A 27,198-nucleotide genomic window follows, 5' to 3' on the forward strand; every position below is an offset into this window, starting at 1 on the left:
ACCAAGTTCCCTCAGGAGAAAGAACACCCTTCAGTCAAGTATGCCCCTTAGGATGACCCTTGCTGATATCTTTCTGTTTTAAACAAAGAAGCGATACCTCTTAGATGCTGCCCCTGCTGCTGGTCAGTAGTGCAGCTCTTCTCTTACTGTGCCATCTCATGACCTTATTTTTTTCTTTTGAAGCAGGATGGGGATTTTCCAGCTCCTGGTATCATTTATTTAGCCTCCTGCCTTTAAGCCCTTACCCTTCCTTTCTCACCCTGTCTCTAAAATACTTGCTTTTTTGCTTGTTGTTTTTTTACCCACTCACTTCTAAATTTTCATCTCCTTGCCCATTCAGTGTGCTTTCTGCTGAGTGAGCCTGCAGCCTGCGGCTTTGCTCTTGGGGGTGTTCTCTTGCTTCTGACATTTCTGCCTTGCTACTATGCACAGCACAGTCTTCAATTCTTGCCGTTTCTTACCGAGCAAGGATCATGAGTCAAAGTTTTAGAAGATTAAGCAAAATATCTATTTTAATATATAATAATTTATGAGAATTTTGAATTTTTGATCTATGTAACTAAGAGGTATCATGAAGAATTTATCGTAATCCTTTTAAATAATGACAGTATTTGAATGGTAGGAGATCTGATGCTGCCTTTATAAACTCCTGCAATACACTTCCACATGTGAGAGGTGGTAGCAGCAGGAGCAATAGTTTGTGCTCTCTCTCTCTGCCTCCATTTGCACCATTCAGCATGGGATGCATTCCCAGTCCCATGCTGGCAGAGAGTCCACTCTGCTATGCACACTATGTTTTCTTCCGAGCTGCATCAGAGAGAGCTGCATTCCTGTTTATATCAATATATGTCAGTGCTACTTTGTACTCTGCATATCATCCACTCACTGGGCCATGTCAATGAACATTGATTTTTTTTTTTTTTTTTTTTCTGTACGTGAATTTCTTAATTGATTTCTGTTTGGCAATTGGCAGTGTCCAAGTTACATGACCTATTTCTTCCAGGCAGTATTAGTAGGATGTTCCTCTCCATCTTAGCTAGATGGGTTGTGTAACCCTTTAAACAGAAGCGTCTCCAATGTACTGTGGAAATCTCTCAGGTAAGCTTAGGCTCAGTGATGCATCAGGAATTCAGCTGCACGTTGGTCATGAGTTTAGCTGCAGAACCGCTGTGTTGCTTCAGGAAACTGAGAGAAATTTGACTGTCTGAGCTCAAGCTCTTGGAACACACTGAAAGTGCGTGTTGCGATGCCATATTTTCCATATGCACTCCCCAAGGGCTTGGCCATCAGCCCGCTGGCTTTTTGGGGGTGGGGGGTAGTAGTTGGATGGGGCTACACATCAGAGCAATGCCTCTGCTTCTATCACAGTGATGCAAACCATTACACAGCAGATACATAATTAAATGCTGAACCATAATGAGAGTTCTAAATGCAAGAGAAAACAAAAAATAAAGGAGGCACCTCCTGTGACTTTTCTTCCCCTTTCTCTCCTAAACCACCTAGTAATTAGACTTAAATGCAAAATATTAAAGGCTGGGAAGGTTTACCATCACACATCTACGTTTGAAATGGTTTCATATCTGCTTTTCAGAAACAAGCCTGAAAAAAACCCAACAAAATCTAATGGGTCTTGGTTGATTGATTCAAACCATCATACAATTTCTAAATAATATCAGAAGTGACATTGCAGTCTTTGATTAGACATATTAGTATTTTTTCTTTGGAAAGAAAGCTGAGTTCAGAGCTTGCTTTAGCTAGGCATTACATAGAGAATCTAATCTAGGAAAGATTGTACAATCTAGGAAGAAGAGCTGCAGTTGGAAGGGGGGAGATGTAAGAACTGTAAACAAGGAAAGATAAACGATTTCACAAACCCTTGCATAACAAGCAGTTATGTGGTGATAGAGAATTATAAATATTTTGCCTTAAAAATGCAATGGTTTTGAATGTTAGAATAATCTGGGTTTTGAAAGGATAATGTGCAAAAGGTGAGAGTATCCTTCACTGTAGGAGCGATAACATTGGCACTTTCTTGGGATTGCTTGGGGTTGAATTTATGTGCTATGAAAGGAAAAGTCATAGGTGAGCCATACTTTCAGCTTGGATTCTTTGACCATTCTAGAAAAACATTGTTGCACAGTTTTGTTAATTAAGAAGAAAATTGGGAATGATAGCTGGCAGGGGACGGGGGGGAAATCCTATCTTAAACATCAAAATCCGTTCTCATTAGTGCGGTCAGAAGCTGCTTTACAATTATTTATTTGAAGTGACCTAAATAACAGCTCTGGACTAAAAAGCGGAGGCCATTTAGGATTTGGACTGTAATTTTATTAAAGCTGAAATACTAATCTGGGTATGTATTGGAAGACTAGTTGCACAAAGGCATTGGCTGACTGAAGAAGTAGCAGGGCCTGGGGAAAATAATTCTTTGATAGACAGTAAAATATATTGGAAAGAATAAAAAGGACTACTTCTGAGGTCAGTATGGGTTGCTGTTCAAATCTATGCAAGTAAATTTAATTTCATTAGGACAGTGTTGGAGTCAGTGTGTTTTAAAGGCCCCACAAATTAAAACATAAACAGTCTAGTGGGAAGAAAAACTTTTGATAATGAGCGGAAGAAAAATGAATTTAAAATGAAAAGCATGCTCAAATATAGATTGTATCTAAAGTAATTAAAAGTACTGTTAATTCTTAGGCATTCAGCTAGTGAAACGAGGCACTGTGCTGTGGTAGCATTTAGGGAGAAATAAGGATTAACAGATTTCCCTCTCTGCAGTTCCTGCAAAAGCTAGCAACCCAAGCACAAGGGGGTTTTCTGCTAGAAGGCAAAAGTATCACCTGTGGGTCAACATGTTTGTAACAACTGGCGTGAGCTTAATTTGCTTGTGTATTTGCTGCTTTCTAAAAAAAAAACATATATAGGACATGACTACCAAGCAAATAGGCCTTTTTCCCCTAACACTTTTCTAATACAATTTCTGTATTTTGCATCTCTCTAACACAATTACAGCAATATTTAGCTGGTCAGATGGAAAGCAGGTTGTGATGATTTATTTTGAAGTATGTCATGCTGAGGAGGAAGCAGTCAGTCTGTCTTAGCTCTTTGAGTCTATTGATGATTACTTCTTCTGGATTAAAGTTATTCAAGTTTTGCTTAAATTAATATCTGTCTTTAATGACCATACCTACAATGACCTTGTTTGAGATCCTTCTTGTCTTTCCTTCTACTAATATACTTTTTGGTTTGTCAGTACTGTAAATTTATTAGGAAGTATTTGTTAGTTCACATGTTAGATAATCAAGGTTCATTTTTAACAAGTCATTCAATGTCAGAAACTTATTTTCAAAGGTTAATCAAAGGTAAGTATTCTAGACTGAAATCTTCATTATATATCTGTTATAGATGCTTAACTAGATGGAATGAAATCTTTCTGTGAAAAGCAATGTCATCTCTCTTAGCAAGAGGTGAAGAGATATTCCATCTCCTCTGTGTAATAACCTGGTACATATGATATTTTTGCCTACACAAACATATATCCATGCAGAGAGCTTTGTTCATCTCAGTTGGAAAAACAAGTTCAACTTCTGTCAGTCCAGTGAGTGCTCTGTTACCTGTGCCAAACCATTGAATAAACACAATTCAATTGCTTTAGTTAATTATTCCACGTGTTAGAAAGGATGTATCATGTTTTGTGTAGTCTATTTAGCTGCTTCATCTTTTTTTTAACCTTTCAAATCTATCAGTTGGGATAAAATTTAAACTATTATAATAAAGTAACCTATTCTGTTGGTTTTCCTCACTTTAAAGTCTGTTGACAGTTTTTTGCATTTAAAAAGTCTTTTATGATCAGGACACTGAAGGAAGATGAATAAGTTCATAACAAGACAGTTCACAGTAGCCTAAAGGTCTTTTGCCTACAGGTATTTTACATATGTGCCTGTGCATTACCTTCACCATACTGAAGGAATTCAAGCTCTCAGTCACCTGGTATGCTGAAAATGGAGAACTTTGGATGTAATTACATATTATTTGTGTCGATTACCTAGCACAAATGCAATTCTTTGTGAAACCACCCAGTGTTCCCTTGCCAGATGGAAAGGCATCCATAAGAGTTAAGTAGAGAACAAAGCAGAGAGTAATTGTTTTGTTGACGTTTTCTCAGTTTTTCCTTTGAAGTCCACTACCTCTGCACCAATTGCTCCATAGGAGGACACTGTTTCCCAGTAAGAATACACTACTTTGGAGTAGCGTAGCAGCACTGACAGTGTCGGTGTAAAAGTTTAGCACGTAATATTTTCAGAAGTACTCAAGAACAGGATTGCTTTAGAGGGAATTTAGAACCCAAGTGTTAGGAATTTGTGTGTTGTGTGTTAACTTGCACTAGAAACTTAAACTTCAGGCTTTGAAAAGCCTTATATGAATGTATTAGTCTCAGACATCAACCACACCTCAGCAGTCAGACCACGTAACCTCTGACAAAGGGACAGAACCCTCTGGTTCGATGATGTCTGCATATCATGTAATCAAAACCAGACTGGAAACGATCTTATTCAGGTATTGGAATGTGTATGGGATCTGTGGTCATAAGATGAGATGTATGTAGTAGAAGAACAGAGGTCAGCTGTATTTTACTCAAATTTCAGCTGGCTGCACATGTCCAAATGGGGAAGAGAATAATGACGAGAGGACTGCAGGCCAGGTCAGCTCCAGTAGACCACATTTAATTCTTTTCTACTTGTAATGCCTCCAATCTTTGTGCTATTAGCCTATCAAATGGCAGATAAATTACTTCAGGCTATAAATATTTTTTGTGTTCTTATTTAAGGCTGGATTTGTGTTTAAAAAAGAAATCAGGAAATATACAAATGTGCTGCATTGACTCCTTTTTTAATTCCTTGAATTGATGTATATCAGTCACCTGTAGAACAAGACAATAACAGACTAATGAGAGGAAAGAGACTTTTGTTTTCCCTGTTTTTTGTCATAGTTCAAAGATTTCATCTTGTCACACAATAATTCCTTTTCACAAAATAGGGAGAAACATGTTCTAGTCAAAGTGTTAAATCTCTTCCAAAGCTTGTAATTTTCTTTTAAAAATGCATCTGTTAAAGTAGAAGAGAATGAGAATCCTGACCTATTGCAGGCTGGCCTGGTGAATGAATAGGCTACTACAGGAACTGCATGCTTCTGAAAAACAACTGTCCATGTTTCCATCTATGAATTTATAAAATCCATTTATAATAATCCACTCATGTATTTCATGTCTGGTTATGTGTCTTGGTAAACTCAGTGCTGTTCTGTCAATGGATATTTTATTCCTTGTCATATTATGAGATGCTGACAGCACTGGTAGAGAACAGCATGCCATAGTATGTACAATTAAATTGTATTGCTATTTATTAGGCCAATGCAGTAGCCAAAATTTATGCAAATGAATAGGTAGGCTAATGACATGGTGCTGACAAACCACACGTGTCTGATGCTGTAGGCTGGGGCAGGAGGGAAAATACTGGCTGAAACTCAATCCAAATAGTGTTGGTATACATTGTAATTTGTGGCTATCCTTCTACCCCTGCTTTAGGGGATGGTAATGGTACATCCATTTCTGACATAATTTAGATTTCTTTTGAGGCTGGAAGACAATATTTTTTGTTTGATTTCAGCCCTTCTGGATGTTTGTTTTTTTGAAGGTTGATGACAGTGATCACAATTACTACTAGGGATAAAGGAGTGGATTTTTCCCTGCACAGTGATAAAAGAAAAACCTTTATAGTAACACTGTTTCACTTCATGGTTGTTTCTGTTGAAAGCAGCTGCTGTAACATAGCATGTTACAGTCTGAAGTGATTGTTTATTGCTGCTTCTGCTTTGATTTCTTTGTGTTTCAGAAGGCATCCTTTATTGCATTGTAGTCTGGTTTGCCAGAACCAGTGGACAGTGAAAAGCAGGAGGGCCAGCTTCTGCTTTTGAACTTCAGTCCCCTCCTGCCATGCTCTGATATTCTGAATTGCTCTGTGTGAGCTCTTGTGTCCTGAGCCACAGACTAGCCAAGGTTTGGGTACTTGATTTGTCTGCGGCAACGTGGCTATACCCTGTGGTCTCCTAAGAATGCTTACCTAGCCTTTGTGGACCAATTAAAATTGACATATCCAATTAACTTATATGAATTATTGCTTTCCCTAGAATTTCGGTGTGAGGTGTATGGAATAGTCCACTAGTGATGCGTGAATAAGCTGTGCAGCAGAGAACTCCCATTTTCTTTTCTATCGTTTTCTCTCTGTGCTAAAGGAATTAAAAAGAAAAATGCTTGTGACAGTCATGTCCTGCATGATAAAATGCCTCACTAGGTTTCTATGTTGCTTTCAATGATGTTAGTTTGACTGAAACTTAGCACAAAAAGAAATCTTGTGAAAGATACTCATCAGTGCTTCCACACACATAAAGCTCCGAGATAAAACAGTGCTTTGCACCTTTATTTTTTCCATCTCTGCATGATATTTGAGGGAGGGCTTTGAGCTGCAGATGGATTTCTGCTTTCACATAGCCTTGAGGAAAGGGGCATTTAATTATTTGCAAGAGTGTAAATACAGGAATAGGAGCGAAGTGTTGTCTCCCTTGAAGAGATGAAGCTCTGAGTTGTAGTTTGGGAACTGATGGGAGTCAGGTTAAACTTTTTAGATCACTTTGTTGCTTTGCTATGACATCTATTATGTGCAATACTAGGAGCAATGCTGTCATACAAAACCACGTGTATAAAGCTGGTCAGCTGTCTTAGCCTCTTCATTTTAGGAGTCCCTGCTCTTACACAGAATGCCACAGGCTACAGAATACACTGTCTTTAGTGAATGTGCTGTTCGCAGAAGTGTTACGTATGAGCTGTGCTTGACGCTCAGCAGCTGTGTCTTTCCTCTGTGCAAAATGGGACATTGAGTTGGCATTTTTAGAGCCATAGAGCCAAAATGTCTGGATTCCTGTAAACATCCGCAGCAAGGTTGGGTACAGCGAAACTTCTATGAAAAGTTGCTTAGGTAACAGAGCCCAGAGAGAGTTTGGGTGAGCACCCCAGGTTTTGAGAGCAATGGAAATGTCGCTGTAATCACAGTGTACAAACACTGCCCCAATTTATTGATCTAGCCAGACATCTCATGGGCTGTGTTTAAGGTTTGCTTTGTTAATTTTTAGTATATGCATGACATTTTCTAACTGCTAAAAACTTTTCTGTGATTGAATATAGTGCAGCTCTGACAGCAGGAATTCATCCTTCTTCTGCTCGTTATTGGCTGACATAAAACATAATTACTGGTTGTTGATGCAAATCCACGTTAATTTACTGCGCTCAGACGTCCACGTGTGCACTGACTTGTAAAAACAAGACTCATGTCTGCAGCTTAGTCTTTATACTTGTCTGAATTCTTCACACACAGGAAGGGGAAAACTAGCAGTGGTTAAAAAGGTGCTGCTCCAACACCGATAACTTTTCAGTTCTGTCTGCTGGTGTCCTGTGTGTTACTCAGACTTATTAGGTCATTGCAGATAGGTTTCAGGTTAAATAAATTTTATGTCTGGCTTCAAATCACTTGCTATAAGCTTGCCTGGAAACTGTTGGCCTGCTCCCATCATGGGATTTTGAAAAGTTTGTGTTCTGAATGAAGCATAAAATACAGCACTTGGAAATTATGCTGTGATTTCATGAGAAGGCCACTAAAACACCATCCTTTGGTACAAGAAATAAACTCAGTAATTTTAAATTCTAAATTCTGGGGTGCTTAGTGGCATCTCTTCCAGTCGGATCTTTTATTGCCAGTGTTGCAGTAATGTCTGCTTGTGGTTTGCCAACACTGCAAACCTGAGGACTAGAATACACAGGCAGTGACAGACAGTTTTGTTGGCTGAATCCAGCATTGATTCAGACCTAGTTAATTACATTAAATAGTAGGGGGAAGGTATATTAGATTAAAGAGGGTACAGGAAATAAAGGAAGTATAATCCACATTATTGCAGGAAGAGATTAAATTTTCCCCATTAAATAAAAAAGAGGTATTATTCCACTAACATAAATTTAAACTTTACAGTAACCTGAAAGTGCAGCGATATACAAATAGTTCTTGGTTTGTTCATGTGTTCAAAGTCTTAAATGTCAAAGAAATTGTTGTCTCTCTAATGGTCCACGTGAAATACATTGGTAATTCCTAGTCTTTTAATGAAAAATAATCGCACTGCTACTTACATTACATGTAAATGATTAGACATAAACAATATTATAGACTCTGAAAATTCACTTTTAATTTTCTTCTAAAGCTGTAGTTCTCCCCCCTTCCCTGCCCCACATACACACTGGTAAGAGTTACACTTCATTTGTTGCTCATGTGTTTCATTTGCAAAATCTTCTCTCCTTTGCAGAAAGCAATAGCTTATTTTTTTTTTTTAGGATCCTGATTTGAAATCTGTACTGAATGATACAATACATGTTTTATTGCACTGGTAGTAAGTGTGTACCACAGAGACTTTCTGTGTGAAGGAAATACAGGGAGTATGTCAGTGTAAGTTAAGAATGCTGACATTCTTCCTATGAAAAATTGCTTTTCTCATTTGCAAAGAGCAATTTCTTTCATAAATTCCCAGTAACTTGTTTTTCGTACTACTCTCTATAACAACAGCAATTCCTATAAGGTGCCTGAATTCCTGAGTAATTATCTGTGATCAGTTATTGTTATAAATTCATATGCATGCAAATGTAAATGTATGCTTATACATATTCATGTAACTGTTGCTGACTGTGAGTTGCTTGAGCAGACTTCAGCAAATTCATCATAAAAATAGATAAATTAACTTTTTTCACATTCTTATTAATGCTTATTGAAAAGAATCTTGTTACAAATTTTTGTGTGCTTCTCTCTGAATTGCTACAAACAGATGTAATACACCTTTCCTGAACTGATATAACTTGTACGTGGAATACCAGTTCTGCAGGAACCTAAGCTAAATGTCTGACCTAAATGAAATGGTCAGTGTTGACTTCATATGTCCAAAAGACATATAATTTATTCTCTGAACTCTGAATAATTCACCATTGTTTAAAATTCTAATTGTGTTATGTACTGAATCTCTTATCTCTGTAATCTCCTTTTTCAGAGGTACTTCAAAAAAATGAGAAAATTAAATTTTCCTTGATCAGGCGGTGCTTCTTACCCAAAATTGTGATTATTCTGAAATAAATAGTGGTTTAATTGGTCATAAGGTTTTAGTAACAAATACTAAAGATTTGTGGCTATTGCACAGTGTGCTGTACACATACAGCTTCATTAGGTATTGCTGAGAAGGATGCAGCACATGAATAAAGATCAGAGAGTACTGGAAAGGTATCATAAAGGCTTGAGACATCTTGTCCTTGAAATAAAGCCAGTTCAGTTCCCTGGAGTTCTAAGGAAGAATATGTGTATAATTCAGGTATTTCCACAGGAGAGACAGGGTGTTGGCCATGGCATGCAGCATGGTACGCACTGGGAAACGACAGTTGCAGGAATGGTACCCACTAATGCAGGCAATATTTTGTAATAATTCTTTTTAAGTTTGCAGATCATGGTTTAAGAGGTTTTTGGAGGTAATACTCACTAGGTCATCCTTTGGCTTTGTTTATTTACCATGATATCTCCAGTCAGCATGTTCCATGTGGCTGGTTTGCCCACACATATGGAAGAGGTCACGCTGTCAGATGTCTGGCTTACATATGTTTTTTTATTGAAGCCATATGCAGATCAGTACTTAGTTAATACTGAAGTAAAGTGATTGGAAACAATTTATCTTGTGATGTGAAAAGAAGCAACAAGACAGACTAACTTCCTTCATCCTCTCGGCTCTTGCTTTTGTGCATGTCAGAAAAGAAACCTGCTACAGCTTCTTTTTCCTACTGGTATTTTTCCTGTCATTGAGGTTATTAAATATACACAGATGTCAGCTTGACACGGGGCAAATGAGGTATGGATGGTGCATGTTTGTGAGAAGGTTTTGTTATTTCATGGTGCTGTAATAGTAAGGTTTTGCTCAAAAAATGAGAAAATATGAAATGCATTTTGAAACGGATTTGAAACTCCTCTTCCAGGGAGTTTAGATCTAAGCTCTTTGTGAAGATGGAGTTGAGCAAAAAATGTGAATTGGAAATGCGGTGGGCAAACAGTTACAAACAGCTCAGGGGGATGCAGTTGAAGTTCAAAGGAGAAGCAGTAAAAGCATTCCCTCTCAGAGAAACTCTGAGGTTGGGATCAATCTTTCCTGTTTCTGAATCTGATGGTTCATTGCCTCCATAGAAATAATTCTATTGATGGTTCAGAGGTGTAAATGACCATGTTCCACTTCACAACTGACATGAGACATGAGTTCTCCTTCCAGAGGGAATCCCTTCTCTTAAAAGTTTCCATTTTTAAAGCATTGGTGAGAATGGGCATTAAATAGACAAATAGCTGGTTTAATTCTTTAGAGGATTCCAAGCAAAATGTAGAATATCTAAACCAGCTAATCCTGAATGTGTTAGTCCTACTTTGTTCCTCATGTTAGACAATTTCAATGTAACAAATACCTGCTACATCCAGGCCATATGTTTTGATTTAGAAAATACAAATGTTTGGCTTCACTCCATCTTGTTTCATCGTAAAACATCGTTTCTTCCTACTATTGTTCCATAGTGTCTGCTACATGCCTCCAGTTAGGTTACAATTTAGACAGTATTTCTTAAACAGAAGTATATATATGAGATAGATAGCAAAGTATAAGTTTTTAGGCTATTTAAAAGGAAAAAAATAATCAAGTACTTGCTGACTGAGTGATCTGAATCTGTGAAGAGCACAAGAAGGTTTTAGAAATTAAAACAAAATCCCTTCAAGGGATAGAGAAAATAAAGGGAAGAAAACAGAAAAAATATGTGGGAGAAAATGAATATAAACTATTCCTTAAACATGGCCAGCAGGTTCAGATCTGTATGATCATTAAAATTGGATGTGTTATAGAGTGAACCCATGCTGGAGTGAACCCATGTTGAAATATGTTGAAGTGGCCCAAGTCATCTGGGACCAGATGTTGCGAATGAGGCATTTTTATTTGCATAAAAATACACTTTCTTTCTACTTGACATTATTATGGCACTAAGCAGTCTACATAATTGAATAGCAGATTCATGTTTCCACAGATCTGAACCAAAAATTGCACTGATGATGTGCCATGATGTGCTCTTTCATCGACTGCTGATACAGAATTGAGAATACATTAAGTAAATGCACCCTTCTCACTGATGGTTCTGACAGATACGTTTATATTTGATTTGTTTAATGTTGTAGGATATTTTTTAATGCCTGTACTGTACATAATGAATTTAATTTTCTCATAAGTTTTTGTGGCTTACACACTTGTACCGCAATAAAATATTTTGCCTCTCTCCACAGATACATACACATATATAAACATTAAGATGTTCCCATTTATTCCACCTTACTCAATTAAACTATTTGGATATTACAAAATTTAAATCAAGGTGGCTTCATTAGGATTAAGCAGATCAAGAAGGCATTACACAGTTTGGTCAGAGATCCAGAGCAAGAGCAGCAGTGTAAAAGCCACTTATAAAATGTTTAGGCAGGAGGTAAGAGCAGTGGTTAATTCTATCATCCTAACCATTTCATAATAGGAACAAGTATCCTGTGCAGTTTTGGCCTGGGATATGGTGGGTTGAGTTTTATTATCATCAGTGACCTTTCTGAGGTCCATGAAGAACAAATCTGCATACCATTTTTGTGACCTTCCCTTATCTTCCCCATAGTCATGCCAAGGTCCAGTCTAAGCATACATCTTTGTGGTTTCAGAGGAGGGATCTGCAGGAATATAACCTCATCATCTGCTTTTCTCTCAGTTCCTCTTCCCAGGTGCCTGGTCGTTCAATTTTCTTACCACTTAAACATAAATTTAACAATTTATTTAAATACCACATTCTGGAAAAAAAGTAAATTCAGAAGTTGGTTTTATGGTCTTTTTTTGGTCCAATTTAAAGGCCAGTCTATCATGTTCTGGTTCTTATCTGAAATCAGAAATGCACAGTTTTTTCAATAAAATGCTTCTCAAGGCACCTTAATTAAGCTTGATTGCATTTGCATGTTTCAGTTACAAAGAAATGCTACAGCTGCCTCTGGAATCAAAAAATATAATGCAAATGTCAAGTTTTTAAATGAACTTAAAATATTTAATCTCAGTGCTACTTACTTAATGTATCTATTTACAAGGTAAGGGGAAGTTATAGGAAGTGCTCAGGACCCCTGTGACAAGTTCCAAATTATAGTCTCAGGAGACCAGAAAGAGCTGTGACATGATTTGCTCTGAAAGGTGGGATAATTATAATGGAAGGAAGTGCAAGTGGGAGGAAAGCTACACGTAGGAAAAAATATAAACTTGAGATGTTTCAGATAATATACTCTCATTTGTATTATGAATTTGCATATTTGCATGGTATCACCGTAGTTATTAATGAATTCCCTACCTTTTATGAAATACCATTGTGTTCTGTGCACATAAACTAGGTTATAATACTGCAGTTTAACTGTACTAATAAATTGATAGGCAAATGTTATTAAAGACAGTGAGGAGGGTTGTTTTTATTACATAGTGTTGCTAATTTACCGATTTAGAACCAGAAGACCTTGTAAAGAAAAAAATGCAACAAATTTGGGTAATGTTTTACTTTAACTTCCCCAGCCATTAAGATGGAATGTATTTTTCTTAATACATACATAGTTTGCAAAACAACAGGGACAAGGATTTTCTATACTTTTAGGATACATAAATCATTGAATGTTTTAGTTTAAGCAGCACACGTCTCTATTTTTTCCTCTCCCTAATGGAGAGCAAAGCAAACTGACTTAGGCAGCCAGGCTTCTTCTGTAGTTTGGGAAACTGATCCTGATTTATATCAAAATAGGTATTATTTTTGTTTGTGAGTATGTTTGTGCAGCACAGCTTCTCCTTGCTCTAAAGTAACAGGAATGGCCATTCTGATAGTAACTCCACTAGACATTTGCAGCAGACAGCTGAACTAAACTGTGCAGAAGTGGGGTTTCTGATAAGACATTCTGAGAACTAGGTCATGCTGGGCGGAATTCCCTCCTGTTCAGACGCCTCCTTTGCTCGCAGAGTATGCGATTGTGATCGTTACCCAATTAAAGCCCTACTGCACAGTGACAAGGCTGACACTGTATGAACTACATCTGACACAGTTTCCTTGATAAAACTTCCACTGTTTCATTTTTTTGTTTAACTTTCAAGTGTTGTCAAAACTTCACTTCTGCTGTAACAATTGTCCCACTTTCACCATTCAGGAAATATGTGAAGGTTTCTGTTCCAGGTTCCAGACCTGAAATCCTATACCCATTCATATGATGGTGGATTTTGCTAGCTGGTTTTAAATGGTGGGTATTTTTAGGCACCATGCAAGGCTTCTCTCAGGTTAGGGTTGAAGAGAGATGGAACTGATGGATGGCCTATTAGATGATTAAGAAACTGGCTCGTTAGCTCATTAGATTCTACACAAAAACTAAGTGCTAGTTCTGCCAAAGGTGTAGCTGATAGCAGCCTGCAAGGCAAGCATTTTCTATATGCATCCCACTCCAGCAGAACTTTGACACTACCAAATACAATATGCTAATTCTAAGGTATAATTTATTCTTTTAGCTCAATTTACATCACCTCTGCTCACACAAAATAGTAATCTGGATCTTCCAGTGCTTTATCTGAAATCTGTAATAAATACTTAATGGGTCATATTCTGTTGAACCAATGTTTAATCCATTCTTTTGATTTAGCATTTTAAATGTTTTACTAAAAGTTGCTTACTTGTTCAGATCACTTCAAAAGGAGGACCCTTTTGATTTACATGAAAAATCCATTTTACTTCTTTCAAACTGCTGTTGATCTGAAGGATGTTCAGCTTGTAAATTCCTTTTAAAGAGGAAAACCTGGTACGCCTAACTGAAGTGCAGTGCCTCGCATGCTTTGAGTTTTTATTGGTAACATCCATTTTAAGCTGTATCATAAAAATATCACCCCTACATTTTAACAGATCTACCTGATGATATCAAAGAAACGTTTACAGAAGTTAGTGTTTTAGAAAAGGATTCTATTGTGGTTTTGTTTGGCTCTTAACCTTTAAAAAAATAGTCCAAAATGGAAACATATATATATTTTTTTTTTTTAAAGTGTTTTGATGGTTTTCATTCTATTTAAGTGTCAGGATGGCTTAGGATAAAATCATAGTGCTTGATTATTTTTTATTTTAGCTTTTATTAAAGAGGCTGTGTTGTGCTGTTTCCATTCCTGAAGTGCTAAATGACTGCGGTGCTGTCACAAACACAGTAATTTCCATCGCGAAGCTGCGGCCTTTGCAGGAGAAGCGTACACAGCCATGCAGCCAGCAGGGACTTGTGGGATCCCATCTGGCACATTGTCTTTTTTCCCAAAGGAGATTCTGAATGCCCAGAGCCGCTTTGGGGAATTTTGTTTCCTGGTTACCTCAGATCCCTGTGCTGCATCCGTGCCCCAGGGAGACAGGTGGGGAGAGGTCTCGTAGAGTTGTACGGAGAGCATGTGAGTGTGTGTCCACAGGGAGCAGGAGGGTTGGCAGAGGTGAGCAGGCAGCCTGGAGGGGACCAGACCTGCTTTCCCAGCAGATGAGGGGCAGAGCATTCCTGCAGAGCTGCCTCAGATGTTCTGAATCAACTTTAAGACAATGCGTGTATAATCTGAGAACGGGTTGAAAACCAGTCTGTAGTAGGGAAGCTGTGCCTGAAGATTGAGCCTTTAAATGGACTTCCTAATCCTGCTCATTGTATGATGGTGCTGGGACTTCAGAAGAGGCCATGGCAGCATCTTTCTCCGGCAGTTCACAAATATATCAGTTTAAAGCAACAGGGGAAACTGAGCCCTGAGGAGGAGTGGAGTGTGCCATGAGCCCAGATGTGCTGCTGTCGGGGTGGGCTGGGAGGGGAAGCAGGAACAGCCTGTGCACATTTGTGTGTTAGGAACACATCTACTGTATGGGCATTAGTGGGCCTGAGTTGCTCTCTGAAACTCAGGCCTCCAGCTATGCTTGGAGAGGACTGGTAAACTGTGGGGGTTCTTTATGTTTGTGTGACATGTAAAAGTGGGAGTGTAGCACAGTATTTAGGCAGTGTTATTTTAAATACCTTAATGTGGTGAATTTGATGTGAGATGCTTGAATTTCAGTCAGGGTTGTTTCCTTTCATCTCCTCGATCAGATGTACTGCTCCGCTCTTTTATTTCTCTGAACATTACAGTTCAGTGAAAATCAACATTCTCAAAACACCACCTACAGAAAAAGCTGTATATGCCCCCACATTTCTATACATATTTATATGTATATTATACTGACTGCTTACATGAATGACAACATCAACAAAAGCTGCTATAATTAAAAATAAATCCATTTAAGGTAAGTTAAAGTCATTACTTAAGCAGTGTAAACTATTTAGCTAAGATTATGTCTTGTGTCAAAAAAATTTCAATGTGCATATATTTTTTTACCCCTGTATGTCACATCATAGAAAAATGAGGGCCTTTATATGGAGCTGGGTTTTTTTTCCACAGAAATAATTTATTCTTGCATTGCAGGTATTTCTTGCTCTGCTTTTGATCTTCAGGTGTTAGTGTTTGCAAAGAATTGATTTGTGCTTATGGTTTTTTTTCCATTTTACTTGGTATTTTTTATCTTTTTATCTTAATGTTTGCTACAATTTGGCCTATTTTCTCGTAGTTAAAATTTTCACAGATAATTTCATTAGATAAAATAGTAATTTATGATGATATTGCGAACATGCAGTAAGGTATGAAAACACCCGAAACCAAAGCTGAATATTTTCTTTCTTTCCATTTCTTTGAATATGTAAAACCCACAGGTGTTATATTGTCAGACAGATAAAAATTGTACTCTATTTTGTTTTAAAAATGGAACTTCACACCAGCATGTGTGCACAAAACAAGGGGAGTTTGATTCAGTGATATGTAATAATGCTTCAAGTTCTTAGCTGGGATTATAATACAGGCACAGAGAGGAGGGTTCATTCTCACAGTGTATTTAGCTATTTTCTGCATTTTGGATTTATGACATCGAAAGGAAGGAATACCTGTCTGGATGCAGGTTTCCAGTGTTTCATACTTCAGGATGCATTTTTACCAGTATAGAATATACAACAAGTTATCTCTTGCACCATATCTTCCGCTCTGTGTTAGTAAAAAAGCAGTCTATTTCACAATGTTCAAAAAACCTGTTTTTCTCTTCTCTCTTCTGAATTCTAGCACTTCTAACAACAGCCACCTGTTTTTTCTGTACTTTGAAAAAAAAAAATCAACTGCAAAAGCCCCAGAGGCGATTAATCCTGTCTCTTCCCTCTCACCACCTTACAATAACCTTAATCACTGGCAAGACTGAAACAGGTGTCTCAAACTGAAGAGCAGAGAGCTAGGGGCTGGCAGGAATCCTCACTGATAGGGTGAAAATCGGGGATTTACAGAATGAAATTCCTAAAATTGCAAACTGTGCTTTACAGACAGCAACAGGACTTGGCCTTAAACCTGAGCCAGTTGTACATCTCGCTAACAAGTGTCACTTTAAGCACTGCTTCATCTTGGCATTATTACTAATGATATTCTTCTATAATAAGCTTGTCTGGCTCTGATCTCCTATTTGCATTTCATTTCTACCTCTTGAAATCCTTCTTTCCAACTCCTGTCATTGAACAGGACAGCAGGAATTGCTGAGCTCCAGCCTAAAATGTACTACTGAACTGCTCTGTCGCTGAACAGGCCAGGTAATCTCTGTAACTCTTTTTTTTATGTGTGTGCAGGTGATAGTGCTGTCATATATTATACTCAGTGGATATACAGAATTCCTTAGTGCTTGAACAGTGCTTTTATGTGAAGAAGCTTAAGTAAACATTTAATAGATTTACCAGTCGTGTCTTTGTGTTGGAGATTTGCTGCTGCTCCGGCCCTTCTTCCAGCAGTTCCCCTTTCTGCAATATACCTGTCAGCCCCGTTTGACTGAAATGGAGTGCAGTCAGCTTCGGTCTGCTAAGCAGTTCCAGGATCCAGATTGCTGGTAATTTGACAAACTGCATGGCTGGGTAGTTCTTCCAGGCAGACAGCGCTTGGGGTCGCTTTAATAGCCGGCATTTGTTCTCTATACTTGTATATCCATTTCCAATAATAAAGTAATTTGGTACAAGTGGCTGTGCAACAACCTTAAGCAAATGAAACAAAACCAGGGAATGGAGAACACCTTGCCTGTTGGTTTGTTTGGGTTTATTTTTCCTCTACTCTTCGTATGAAAAATAATCCTGCCTATGCTAATGGCACCCTCTTGTCCCTTTTAGACGTTTTATTCTTTTTAAACCAAAAATTATATCCAGGATTTACTGTGCGAGAAAGAAATCACCTGCCGGGAGATAGAATTTTACAGGCTCAGGAGCATCATTTCTATGGTGTGTCTCCCAAGAACAGCATGTATTAACACAAGAGAGAGCAGAATATATGGCTGTGAAAACTGAACTCTGATATGGTAGCTGTGATAGTCTCAAATCTGCCAGACTAAATCATTATCTCAGTTAGCATCATGCAGATGAGATGCCTACAGGAATCTGAAGAGATTGGGATAGATGCAGTGTCACGTATACAGAACAAGGCTACCCTCCTACTCGCTCATTATCATGAACTGCAACTTTTCCATCTGTGTTTTAAAGCACATTCACTGAATCATCATCGATGTGGCTCACATCTGTGTTTATGTGCCCACAAATGTGATCTTTCCTCCTCTGGAAGAGTCTCCTTTATATCCCGTCCCTTGATTGCTGACCAGGGAAGTCTGCACAGGCCATACCTACCTTTACTGCTGGGGCTTGTGGGGTGTCATGGCATCAGAGTTTCAGCCTGGCAAACAGATGGTGTGGGATGTGACAGTGGAGAGAGAAACATGTGCCGTTGACATGAGGTGAGCTGCGATGCAGTAAATTGGGATGAGGTGATATTTCCAGAGGTATTTTTTAACCACCCTTTATTCCCAATTTATAGCTGGTTATTGTTGCTTCATTTAAAAGCTAAATTCTTAGATTAGAGGCAAGCTTAAATTTTGAGCAATGTCTCTGTTTGCTACAGAGATATTGATTCACTGTCACTTTTGTAATATTTTTATCTTCTTGTTGTTGTGTCTTGCTAAATCTCAGCTAACCCACCAAATTGCATCAGCACTTTTACTGTGCTGAAAACTTTCATCTCCTGATTACCTTTATGGATGTATTCTATGTACTCTTCCCTTTTTTTAAAATTGTATATTGATATTAGTTGATGTAGCCTTTGGCATATTAATGAACTTAAAGATAAAACAAAGAACTCTCACTAAGCGTATTTCCTCAAACACATTTTCTGTTCAAGTCTCTGTGTTTTCCATTGCCTTGAGAAGATGGTTCCAGTTAACCACAACACTAGTATCTAGCATGCTTTCTTCAAAATTCCAGCAAGTGTACGGACTTTTATAGATTTCTGTTTCCTTTCCTCCTTGGTTTCTCTTGTGAGTAAACCAGCAGGTTCCCAAAGCTCTTATGGGATAATGGATTATTGGGAGAAGCTCTTTCGGCTTCCACAGGGATAAGTAAGGTTGGGCTTGGAAATAAACCAGGAGAATTTGGTTTATCATGCTTAAAATGTGTTGCTGATTGTGGAAAATCAAACTCTTTCTAATAGGAAATGGAGCGCTGCCTAGCTGGTTACTTGCTGGTAAAGGCATCCTAGTGAGTCCACTTATCATTTTGGCATGAGTAGAAGTTGAGAGAAAAATAGAGCAAGGGAAGGAATTCCTTTTGTGCTTTAATAAAAGAAAGATTAGCCACAAATATTAAACTGATGCCATACTGATATCAAATACAACTTTCTTTTTAACTTTAAATGTTTCCAAAGTAGAGTGAATTCCTTTAGTGATGTTGTTGCTAAATGTACCGTATTTGTTCTGGAAAAAAGATGAAGAGAATTGTTCACATCTGTAGCTAAACCAATGTAACTTTCATTTATTTTACTATTCAGTCTTAAATTAGGTGCTCCCAAATGTCATTGATTGTGATACTTTAGACTAATTCTGTCTCTGGTATCTAAAATGATGTTAAAATCGAAATTCTTTGCAGCAAACTGAAATAGTAAAGTATTTCCATTCCTTGTTGGTTACTCTCCAAGCTGGAGGCAGGGGGCTTGGTTTATTTTTCAGAGTAAACTTTGAGAGGGAGAAAGGCTTGTGGAGAGAAGTCATGGTCCTTGGTACCAGGTGTAAGTGGTCTGAACAACTTAGCAGACATCTGTTCCTATTTTGTTTGAACTCCCATACAGACCCATTTCAGGAGCTTGTTATTAGTAAATATGTTGCAGTGTGTTTGGGGTTCTTTATTGTCTGTTTTGAGGAAGAAGTTTAGGCAGAAAAATTAACACTTGGTAGTCACGATCACTCATCCCCTGTAGCATATGCATAGTTGAAATTAATAGTGAGCAATCATTTCATATTCGGAAAGTTGATTTGGTTTAAATGCTCATTAGATTCTTTCATATGCTACATGCAGTCTGTCTGAGACTTTCTATGTGAATTTGAGTGAATTATTTCATATATATGAGCTGCCATATCTTCGTGCTTCTTACCTACATCTAAGAAGGGAATTGGCTTAGTGGTAAGAGGACAGAGACAGGGTGAAGGAATGTGGATGAAGGGAAAAGGGTCTTGTGTGTGCCAAACTTTACTTAGTTTCAAATTGCTCTCCCTGTCAGTATTAGAACACTTAAGAAAATCCATTAAGAACTGTAAAACATGAAGATACCGGCACTGTCTGAAGTATCTGAACCACTAACAGCTGGTACTGTATGTCTGCACTGTGCTCAGAATCTTCCTTACACAGTCACTGGAAACAGAAGTACCACGTCATTGCTCTGACTTGATTTGCCTGTTCCCACATGACATCACATGCGGGATGGCAGCTCACCAACAGAACTGGGGTTCAGGAAGGAATTTTCCTGTAAAAGTCTGTCTCCAAGGCCGTATAAAATTTTATATCTTATTCACAGCATAAGTGGAAGTTCTGCTAAGGCGAAGTTATTCCAAGAGGAACCTCTTCTGTAGTCTAACACCAGGCATCCATAATTATCCTACCCCTTCAGCCAGTCCAGAATGTTTATAACCTCACAGATTTGTTAATTTCACTTCATTGTGTATCTTCTTTCCCCTCAGAATTATGGTTTGGAGACCGAAAACCTGAGGACTCTGTCTCACAAGTTGAATGCCTCGGCCAAAAATCTTCAGAACTTTATAACGGGTAGAAGGAGGAGTGGCCATTATGATGGCAGGGCCTCCAGACGACTGCCAAATGATTTCCTTACCTCTGTGGTTGACCTGATTGGTGCTGCCAAGAACTTACTAGCCTGGCTGGACAGGTAATTTACTATTCCTTGAGCCTTTCTGCATAAGAACAGTTTTTTGTATGGTTTTGTAGTTTTTCTTTCTTTTTCTTTTATATTCCTTTATTCTAACATTAAAATGGCAGTTTAAAATTTAAAACTAAATTTTGGGTTGCAGATTTCTCAAGTATCAGAGGTGATGTGTTATAACTTTTTTGGTCAGGAGGGTCTTAAATATTTCTCTGGTTAATTTTCTAGATTCTTTTCAGTCTGATAGTATTTTGTGCAAAGTGAATACTTTTGTATGTTGACATCTCACTGCCACAAGCGTTAACCTCATCAGTAATTTCAGAAAGAAGGGTAAGGAAGAAAAGATTGTGGAGTTTGAACTATCCCAAAAAGACCCCAAAAAGCTGGAGTTGAGCAAATCAATTAAGAATATTCAAAATAAATTACAGTAACTTCTTAGTCTAAAAATTAAATTTCCTTATTAGATTTTTTTTTTTTAACCAAGCATAGGATTGATTTATTATGTCCCGTTGTGCTGTTGGTTAATGCTCAACAATCAACCACTGTTGAGTTAGTTGGCTGTTTTGGTTTTTTTTTTTTTTTCATGTACAAATTGAGAATTTGATTAAAAGTATCTCCCTGAATAAGTGTAGTTAAAATTTTGGCTATGGAAAGACAGAATCCAAAATATAAACCAGCATCACAGCATTTGTTTTCTTTCTCTTTCTTTGGACTCATAGCAACAAATAGCTTCATCTCAAATCTGAATGCACTTGAATGTAGAAATGGCACCTTAGAAATCACAGTGAGAGTGAATCACCCTCCTTTACAGGATTTGTATAATCCTGGTGACATCTTCCTAACCTAATGCCAGCAGTCGTATTCTCCCGGGCTATGACCTTGTCAGTTCTTATAAATTCAAATGGGGTCATATTCAGCCAGAGTTTGGAAAGCCTGAAGAAAATTGTGTGCAGGAAGGTCTTAGTGACTAAGTAAAAGCTATTTTGCTCTCTGAATTAAGGTGCTAAATGCTGCTGAATTATGACGTCATACTAGAAATGTTGTCTTTTTAATGAGCCATAAAAAGGAAATCTAGACTTACAATTATTTGGAACCTCCTATCTCCACTTTCTAAAAAACAGCAACTCCTGATGATCTGGCCAAAATCCAGTTGACAGCCTTCCTGCCTTTCTCAGTTCAAAGGCATGCTTTACAAAAGCTGTGTCATTTCTGCTGGAGATTGTCATGATTAGGTGATTCACATTTCTGTGGTGTAGAACTGATCTCTATATTACATATGCCTTCTAAATGTCCCTGAAGACTCAAAAGGCTATTGCAAACTATATTCATTATTTTGGGAGTTTTTTCTTGATTAAACCATAGAAGAATTACCCAACCTGATTATATTTGCCTCTATGAAAACAAATTTACTGACCATAAATCTGTTTAACAACTGTTTATATTGCAAACAGGACTAATAATCCTCAAAGCTCTTCTTCCTTTGACGCAGGTCTCCATTTGTCAGCGTGACAGAATACTCACTGCTGAAAAACAACATTGTTCAACTGTGCCTGGAACTAACAACCATTGTGCAACAGGTAGGAGGGTATCTTCCACTCCAAGTCCTTTTCATGCTGTTGCTTAAAAATTGCAATTTTGGCATATGAGGATTTGGTTATCCTCATCTGCCTGGATAGATTGAAGAACAGCGTGAAGTTAAAAATAATCCACTTCACTTCTGAGTAGGAAATTTCCTGTTAGATTATCTATCACCACATAAGTGTTAAACAAAAGAATAAAGTCACAGTGGGGAGCAGCTGAACTACTGCTAACAGTTTATTACAGATTAAAATAGGAACAATCTAAACTCTTTCAGACATAAGTTCTCACGATACATCCAAATATATCCAGAACCCATACTGTGGTGTCTTCGCTTAAAGGAGAGCCAGGTGCACAAAAGGTGTTCAATGCTTAATGTAATATAGTCATAGCATTAAATAAACCAAATATGGAACAAATAAGGATAGAAGCATTATCATCTCAGGCATTTGTTACTTAATTCTAATATAGTATAGTCCACAGGTACAGAAAATTAATTAATCTGGTTCTATAGTACTACATAGTATATAAGTAATAATAGTCTCTGATACTGTCTGCCCCTGAAGCAAGTGGTGGCACACAGGTTGAGTGGAAGTTCATTTTACAAATATTTACAGTGAGCTTTTCCTCTTGTGAGTGGATAAAAATATTGATGAGACAAAACAGTGTTATTGGAGTAAGTGGAGAGGCTGGAGAACAGGCAGGGCCGCACTGGGACGAAGCAGCTGACAAAGAAAGTTTTGTAGGAGGGAAAGCAAGAGGAAAGCTTAGCTAAAGCTGTACTTTTGTAAGCACCTCAAACTGGCCCTGTCTCCAATAAACTCTACTACCTGCCTCTGCTCTGTGCTGGCACGGTTTTCTGCAGAACCTCACAGAGACCGATCATTTTATTTAAAAGGCTTTTCCTGGAACAGAAGCAGTCTAAAATCCTACAATTTTAGGATCAGTAGTAGCATTCTAAAATTCTAAAATCCCCCTCTAAAATTTCATTTAAGCTCTTCGAATAAAGAGCCAAGGCTGATAAAGAATAGTCTTTGTATTTTACGTTATTATCTTTAATCTATAATATTCATCTTTATTCCTTTTAGTTTTGTCCTTTGTGCGTTTTTGCAGTTCAAAACAATGATCCTTTTTCTCTTTCCTTGGTTTAAAATTTCCTATGTAGGCCTTTAATTATTTATGTATTTCTACTAAACTTTCTCCTACAAGGTGTTTATAGCACTAGGCTATTTTTGATTTACAGACTAAGCAAAATTAACTTCTCCACAGTATAAAAAGTTCAGATTCTAATTCCAACCTTCAGCTGATATTGCACTTTGTGTGTTAGATTTTTTTTTTCTCTGTGGTCTAAGGGAAAATCCTACAATTTTGTCTTTCTGTCTCCATTTCTGTTCATTTCACTGCTTTCAGCAGATGAAATTCACTTCTGCCAGCAATAGTTTGATTCTTTTTCTTTTTTTTTCCATTTCTCCAAGTCCCCTCCCAAAGCTCTCCTCCTTTTGACAACTTAAAAGCAATCTGTCTTTTAGCATAAACTCCAAGACATTCCAAGATGAGAAATGTTTATTTAGTTCTTCAGGTTAGTTACAAATCAAGTTTTGTCTTTTCCTTATCTTATTGTCAGACCCGGGTTATTTGATAGACATCTGTTAAGATCTTTTTACAATTTACTAAACTTAGCACCAGGAAGAGTAGATAAAATAAAATCATTCACAGGAGACATCTTTGCTGTTAGTAAACCTAAGGAAAATTGATCTTAATGTGTGAAAGCAAAAATGTCTCACCTAAACCAGAATTGCAGTCTTAACTGCAGGCTAAAATATGAATTGAAAGGCACAGCTAATAGAAACCCACATCTCCGACCCTTGGCAGATGCTCCTTGCTTTATAAATGATAGGAATATTAGATAGTTAATTTAGTCAATGTAGAAGTAGCAATCAAGGCTCTGCATTTGGCATGTTAGGTCAGGAAATTCTTCAACCTGAAGTCTTATTTTATGCAAAATGAATATTTTTTGTGTGCTTAACTCCAGCTGCTGCTCACGGTGAACTTCCTTCTAAAATAGGGTGCATTGCAATGTAACTTTAGATTGAGACACTGCTTATAAATCTTCTTGCTAGGGTGTTCTGTATCTATCTGAGTGGCATACTCTTGTGGGTAATGAGGAAGTCGATTTTTTTCTTTTTTTTAGCTTTTAGGTCATATTCTTTCTGTGTGTGAGTGTGAAAATAACATCCTAATTCATAATTAAGATCTCAGATGAACTGCAGTGATGGGTATTACTAGTTATGTAGCATGTGAATGCTATGATGAATAAGCAGTGACTTGTTTATCTGTAAATTGTATCTTCCCACGCTGGTAATAAGAACATTGATCTTTATTCTCTAGTTTTAGAGAAGTTTTATACCCATCCATTTATGCTTTATACTTTACCATCTCAGGTTTTTTTATCTCTCACAATTTCACCTTCACTAAAGCAAGTAGGGAAACAATAAAAGAATAGCATTTTGCAGAAAGCTGATTTTTGAGGTGTGGTGTCCAACTGAAATGTGCTGATAATGCGCAAAAAAACCCCCAACATGTTAGATCAGAGCATTGCAAATGCCTGAGAGAAATTCTGAAGCCATATCACAGATTTTAACCCTGGGTTTAGTCAAATATTTTGTGTTTAAGATGAAGCATTTGTTTTTAAAACTAGCTAGTTCCTTGTGCAATTGATACAAATTGGTGTTTCTGAGGAGTTCCCTGTACCTGGTCTAACTTTGAAACAAGCTCTCTTCTGAGCAGGTGGTCAGACTAGGTAACCTCCAGAGGTCCCTTCCACCTGAGTTACTCTGTGATTCAGCAATTGCCATTAAAAACATGGGTGTTTATTTTCAGTTTGAACTTTGCAGACTTCAGCTTCCAGCCCCTCAATCTTGTTTTGCTTGCGTTTGCTAAAGAACATGTTGTTATCAAACATCTGTTCGCTGTTTTCTAAATATAGATTACCTTAATTAAACCAAGTAAAAGAAGTTACTTTAGTTTATTTACCGGTGTGTATTTGCCTAATTTCAGAGCAATCTCATTTTTTAATGTATGAATTCCAGTGGAGTGTTTGATTTCATGTATGCAATATACTTTTAAATGTGATTTTTGTCACATCCACCTTTCAAAGATTGCCATAGATCTTCACTGCAGTGCTCCACTGAGAAATGGCATTCAGCTGGCAACCGCCACGAGGCTTTAAGCTCTCCTCCGAGCTGCTCCTCTATAGGATCTCTGCTCCTTTTCAGTAGTTGGCTTAACTCATGCTGTTTTATTGTACTAAGTTAATGAACTAAATATTTTAGACATATTAGTATTTTTATGTGTTAGTTAACTGGCCTCAAGACCCATCATAAAACATACTTTATGGTATCTGCAAATTGCAGTAGTATTAGAATTTTTTCTTTCAGAATTGTAGACTAATATTATGAATATACTGTGAGTGAGCACAAGTCCTACTAACCTTTCCTTATTTATGAATATTCAAAAGGTCAGTAGTAATTTTCCTTTATCAGAGTTACAAAGGTGTTCTGTACCTTCAAGACATGGGATGTTCTTGGTAGTGCAGAAGCTGGCTTGAATTTAATACTGCTGCTGTGACTATTTTTGTGATTTCTGTATTTTATCATTTTGCAGAGGGGAAATGGAATGGAGCTACTCAATTTTTTTAAAGATTTTTTTTAAACTCTAAGAAAAAACCCTTTTAGTACACCATCTCCTTTATGGAGGAGGTAGAAAGAATACCACTGTAACTATTATTTATTTTCTAAGAAAAATAGATCAGAATTCTATAACTGTTAGTCCTGGAAGATTTATTATATTTTTAATGAGATCCCTGGTGCATTGCTACGTATCAGAGAAAAATAAATCAGAAGAATATTGTGACCTACATATCTTAACATTTTTGTATAATATTGCAAGTGCTTTTAACCTCTCAGTTAAACTAGTCTGATGCATTAAAAAAAAAAAGTCAATATGCATCTATTTTGGAAGGAATCCCAAAGCCATTAACATTTTAAATGCTAATGTAATCTTGAATGTGCAACATAAGTATAGCTACCATTAATTCTGCTCTACAAAACAGTAAAATTTCAGTTTTACTATACATAAGTCTTCTATTCTTTGACCTGAAGTAATTAAGTTTGTTCAGAATGAAGCTCATATTGTATTTCTAGCACAGAAATTAAAGGCATAATTTAGAAAGGAGCATTAGCTCTGAAGTCAAGCTGTAAGCCCTGCTGTGATCGTTTTGTTCTCGTGGTACTTGGAGGGTTAAAAGGAGATGGTGGATGTGCTGCTTGAAGTGTGTAAAACTTGTAGGAAAAAATGCCTTGGGCATTGCCAACCAAACTGACTAATTGAATTCTTTTTTTGTGTGCTGTAGAAAATAACAGTATGAATACAGAAGAAACATCAAAGGGATACTTGACCATGAAATGCTAATATAAATTCTTCTCTGTGTTCCTTGGCACTCACAATCTTCTGATTTTAACTTTCTTGTTCTGCAACAATATTCTTTAAACTGCATTCACTTAGAAATTAATTTCTTTACAAAAATGCCGATCCTCCAAAATAAATGTGACCCTTTGGGTTCTGGGTGTGATGTTTGCCTGTTCTCCAGGCTGATACCCAGGGCTGAGTGGCTGGGATGGGCTCGAGCCACTCTGCAGCAGCCTCAGAAGGGCAGACGGACAAAGTCCCCAAAGCAACACCGAAGGAGGAAGGCGCAAGGGCTGGGCACAGCCTCTGTGGATGGGATGCAGTCAAGGCTCTGAGCAGCTGGACAAGAGGAGCAGAGATTTACAGATTAGCTGCTATTTCTCCGAGTACAACGGGCGAAGCTGATCACACAGCTAATCTACTTCAAGAGTAAATGGAGTGAGGATGTTGGAACTATTTCATAGCACCCCAGACCAGTTTGGGTTGGAAGGGACTCAAAGTCCATTCAGTTCCAACCCCCTGTTCTGGGCAGGGATACCTTTGCTAGCCCAGGTTTCCCAAAGCCCCATCCAACCTGGCCTTCAACACTGCCAGGGATGGGAAGTTTAAGGCGATTCATGGTTATTGGCAGCATATTAAGTTCCAGGAGAG

At 37.6% G+C, this 27,198-nt stretch overlaps 1 protein-coding gene across 1 annotated transcript in view; it reads left to right on the forward strand.

Annotated features, from left to right (window-relative positions):
- The window catches only part of LOC311195834 (connector enhancer of kinase suppressor of ras 2-like), a gene marked incomplete at its 5' end in the record, with an annotated part of 188,889 nt that overhangs the window by 73,012 nt on the left and 88,679 nt on the right, over positions 1-27,198 (forward strand). Inside the window, 2 exons of the mRNA XM_084269273.1 lie at positions 20,306-20,508; positions 21,992-22,079. Of these exons, the coding sequence (XP_084125399.1) occupies positions 20,306-20,508; positions 21,992-22,079 (291 nt within the window). The remainder of the gene's footprint in view (positions 1-20,305; positions 20,509-21,991; positions 22,080-27,198) is intronic.

The sequence above is a fragment of the Gallinula chloropus genome (genome assembly GCF_964237585.1).
Source record: "Gallinula chloropus genome assembly, chromosome: 11".
NCBI lineage: Eukaryota > Metazoa > Chordata > Aves > Gruiformes > Rallidae > Gallinula > Gallinula chloropus.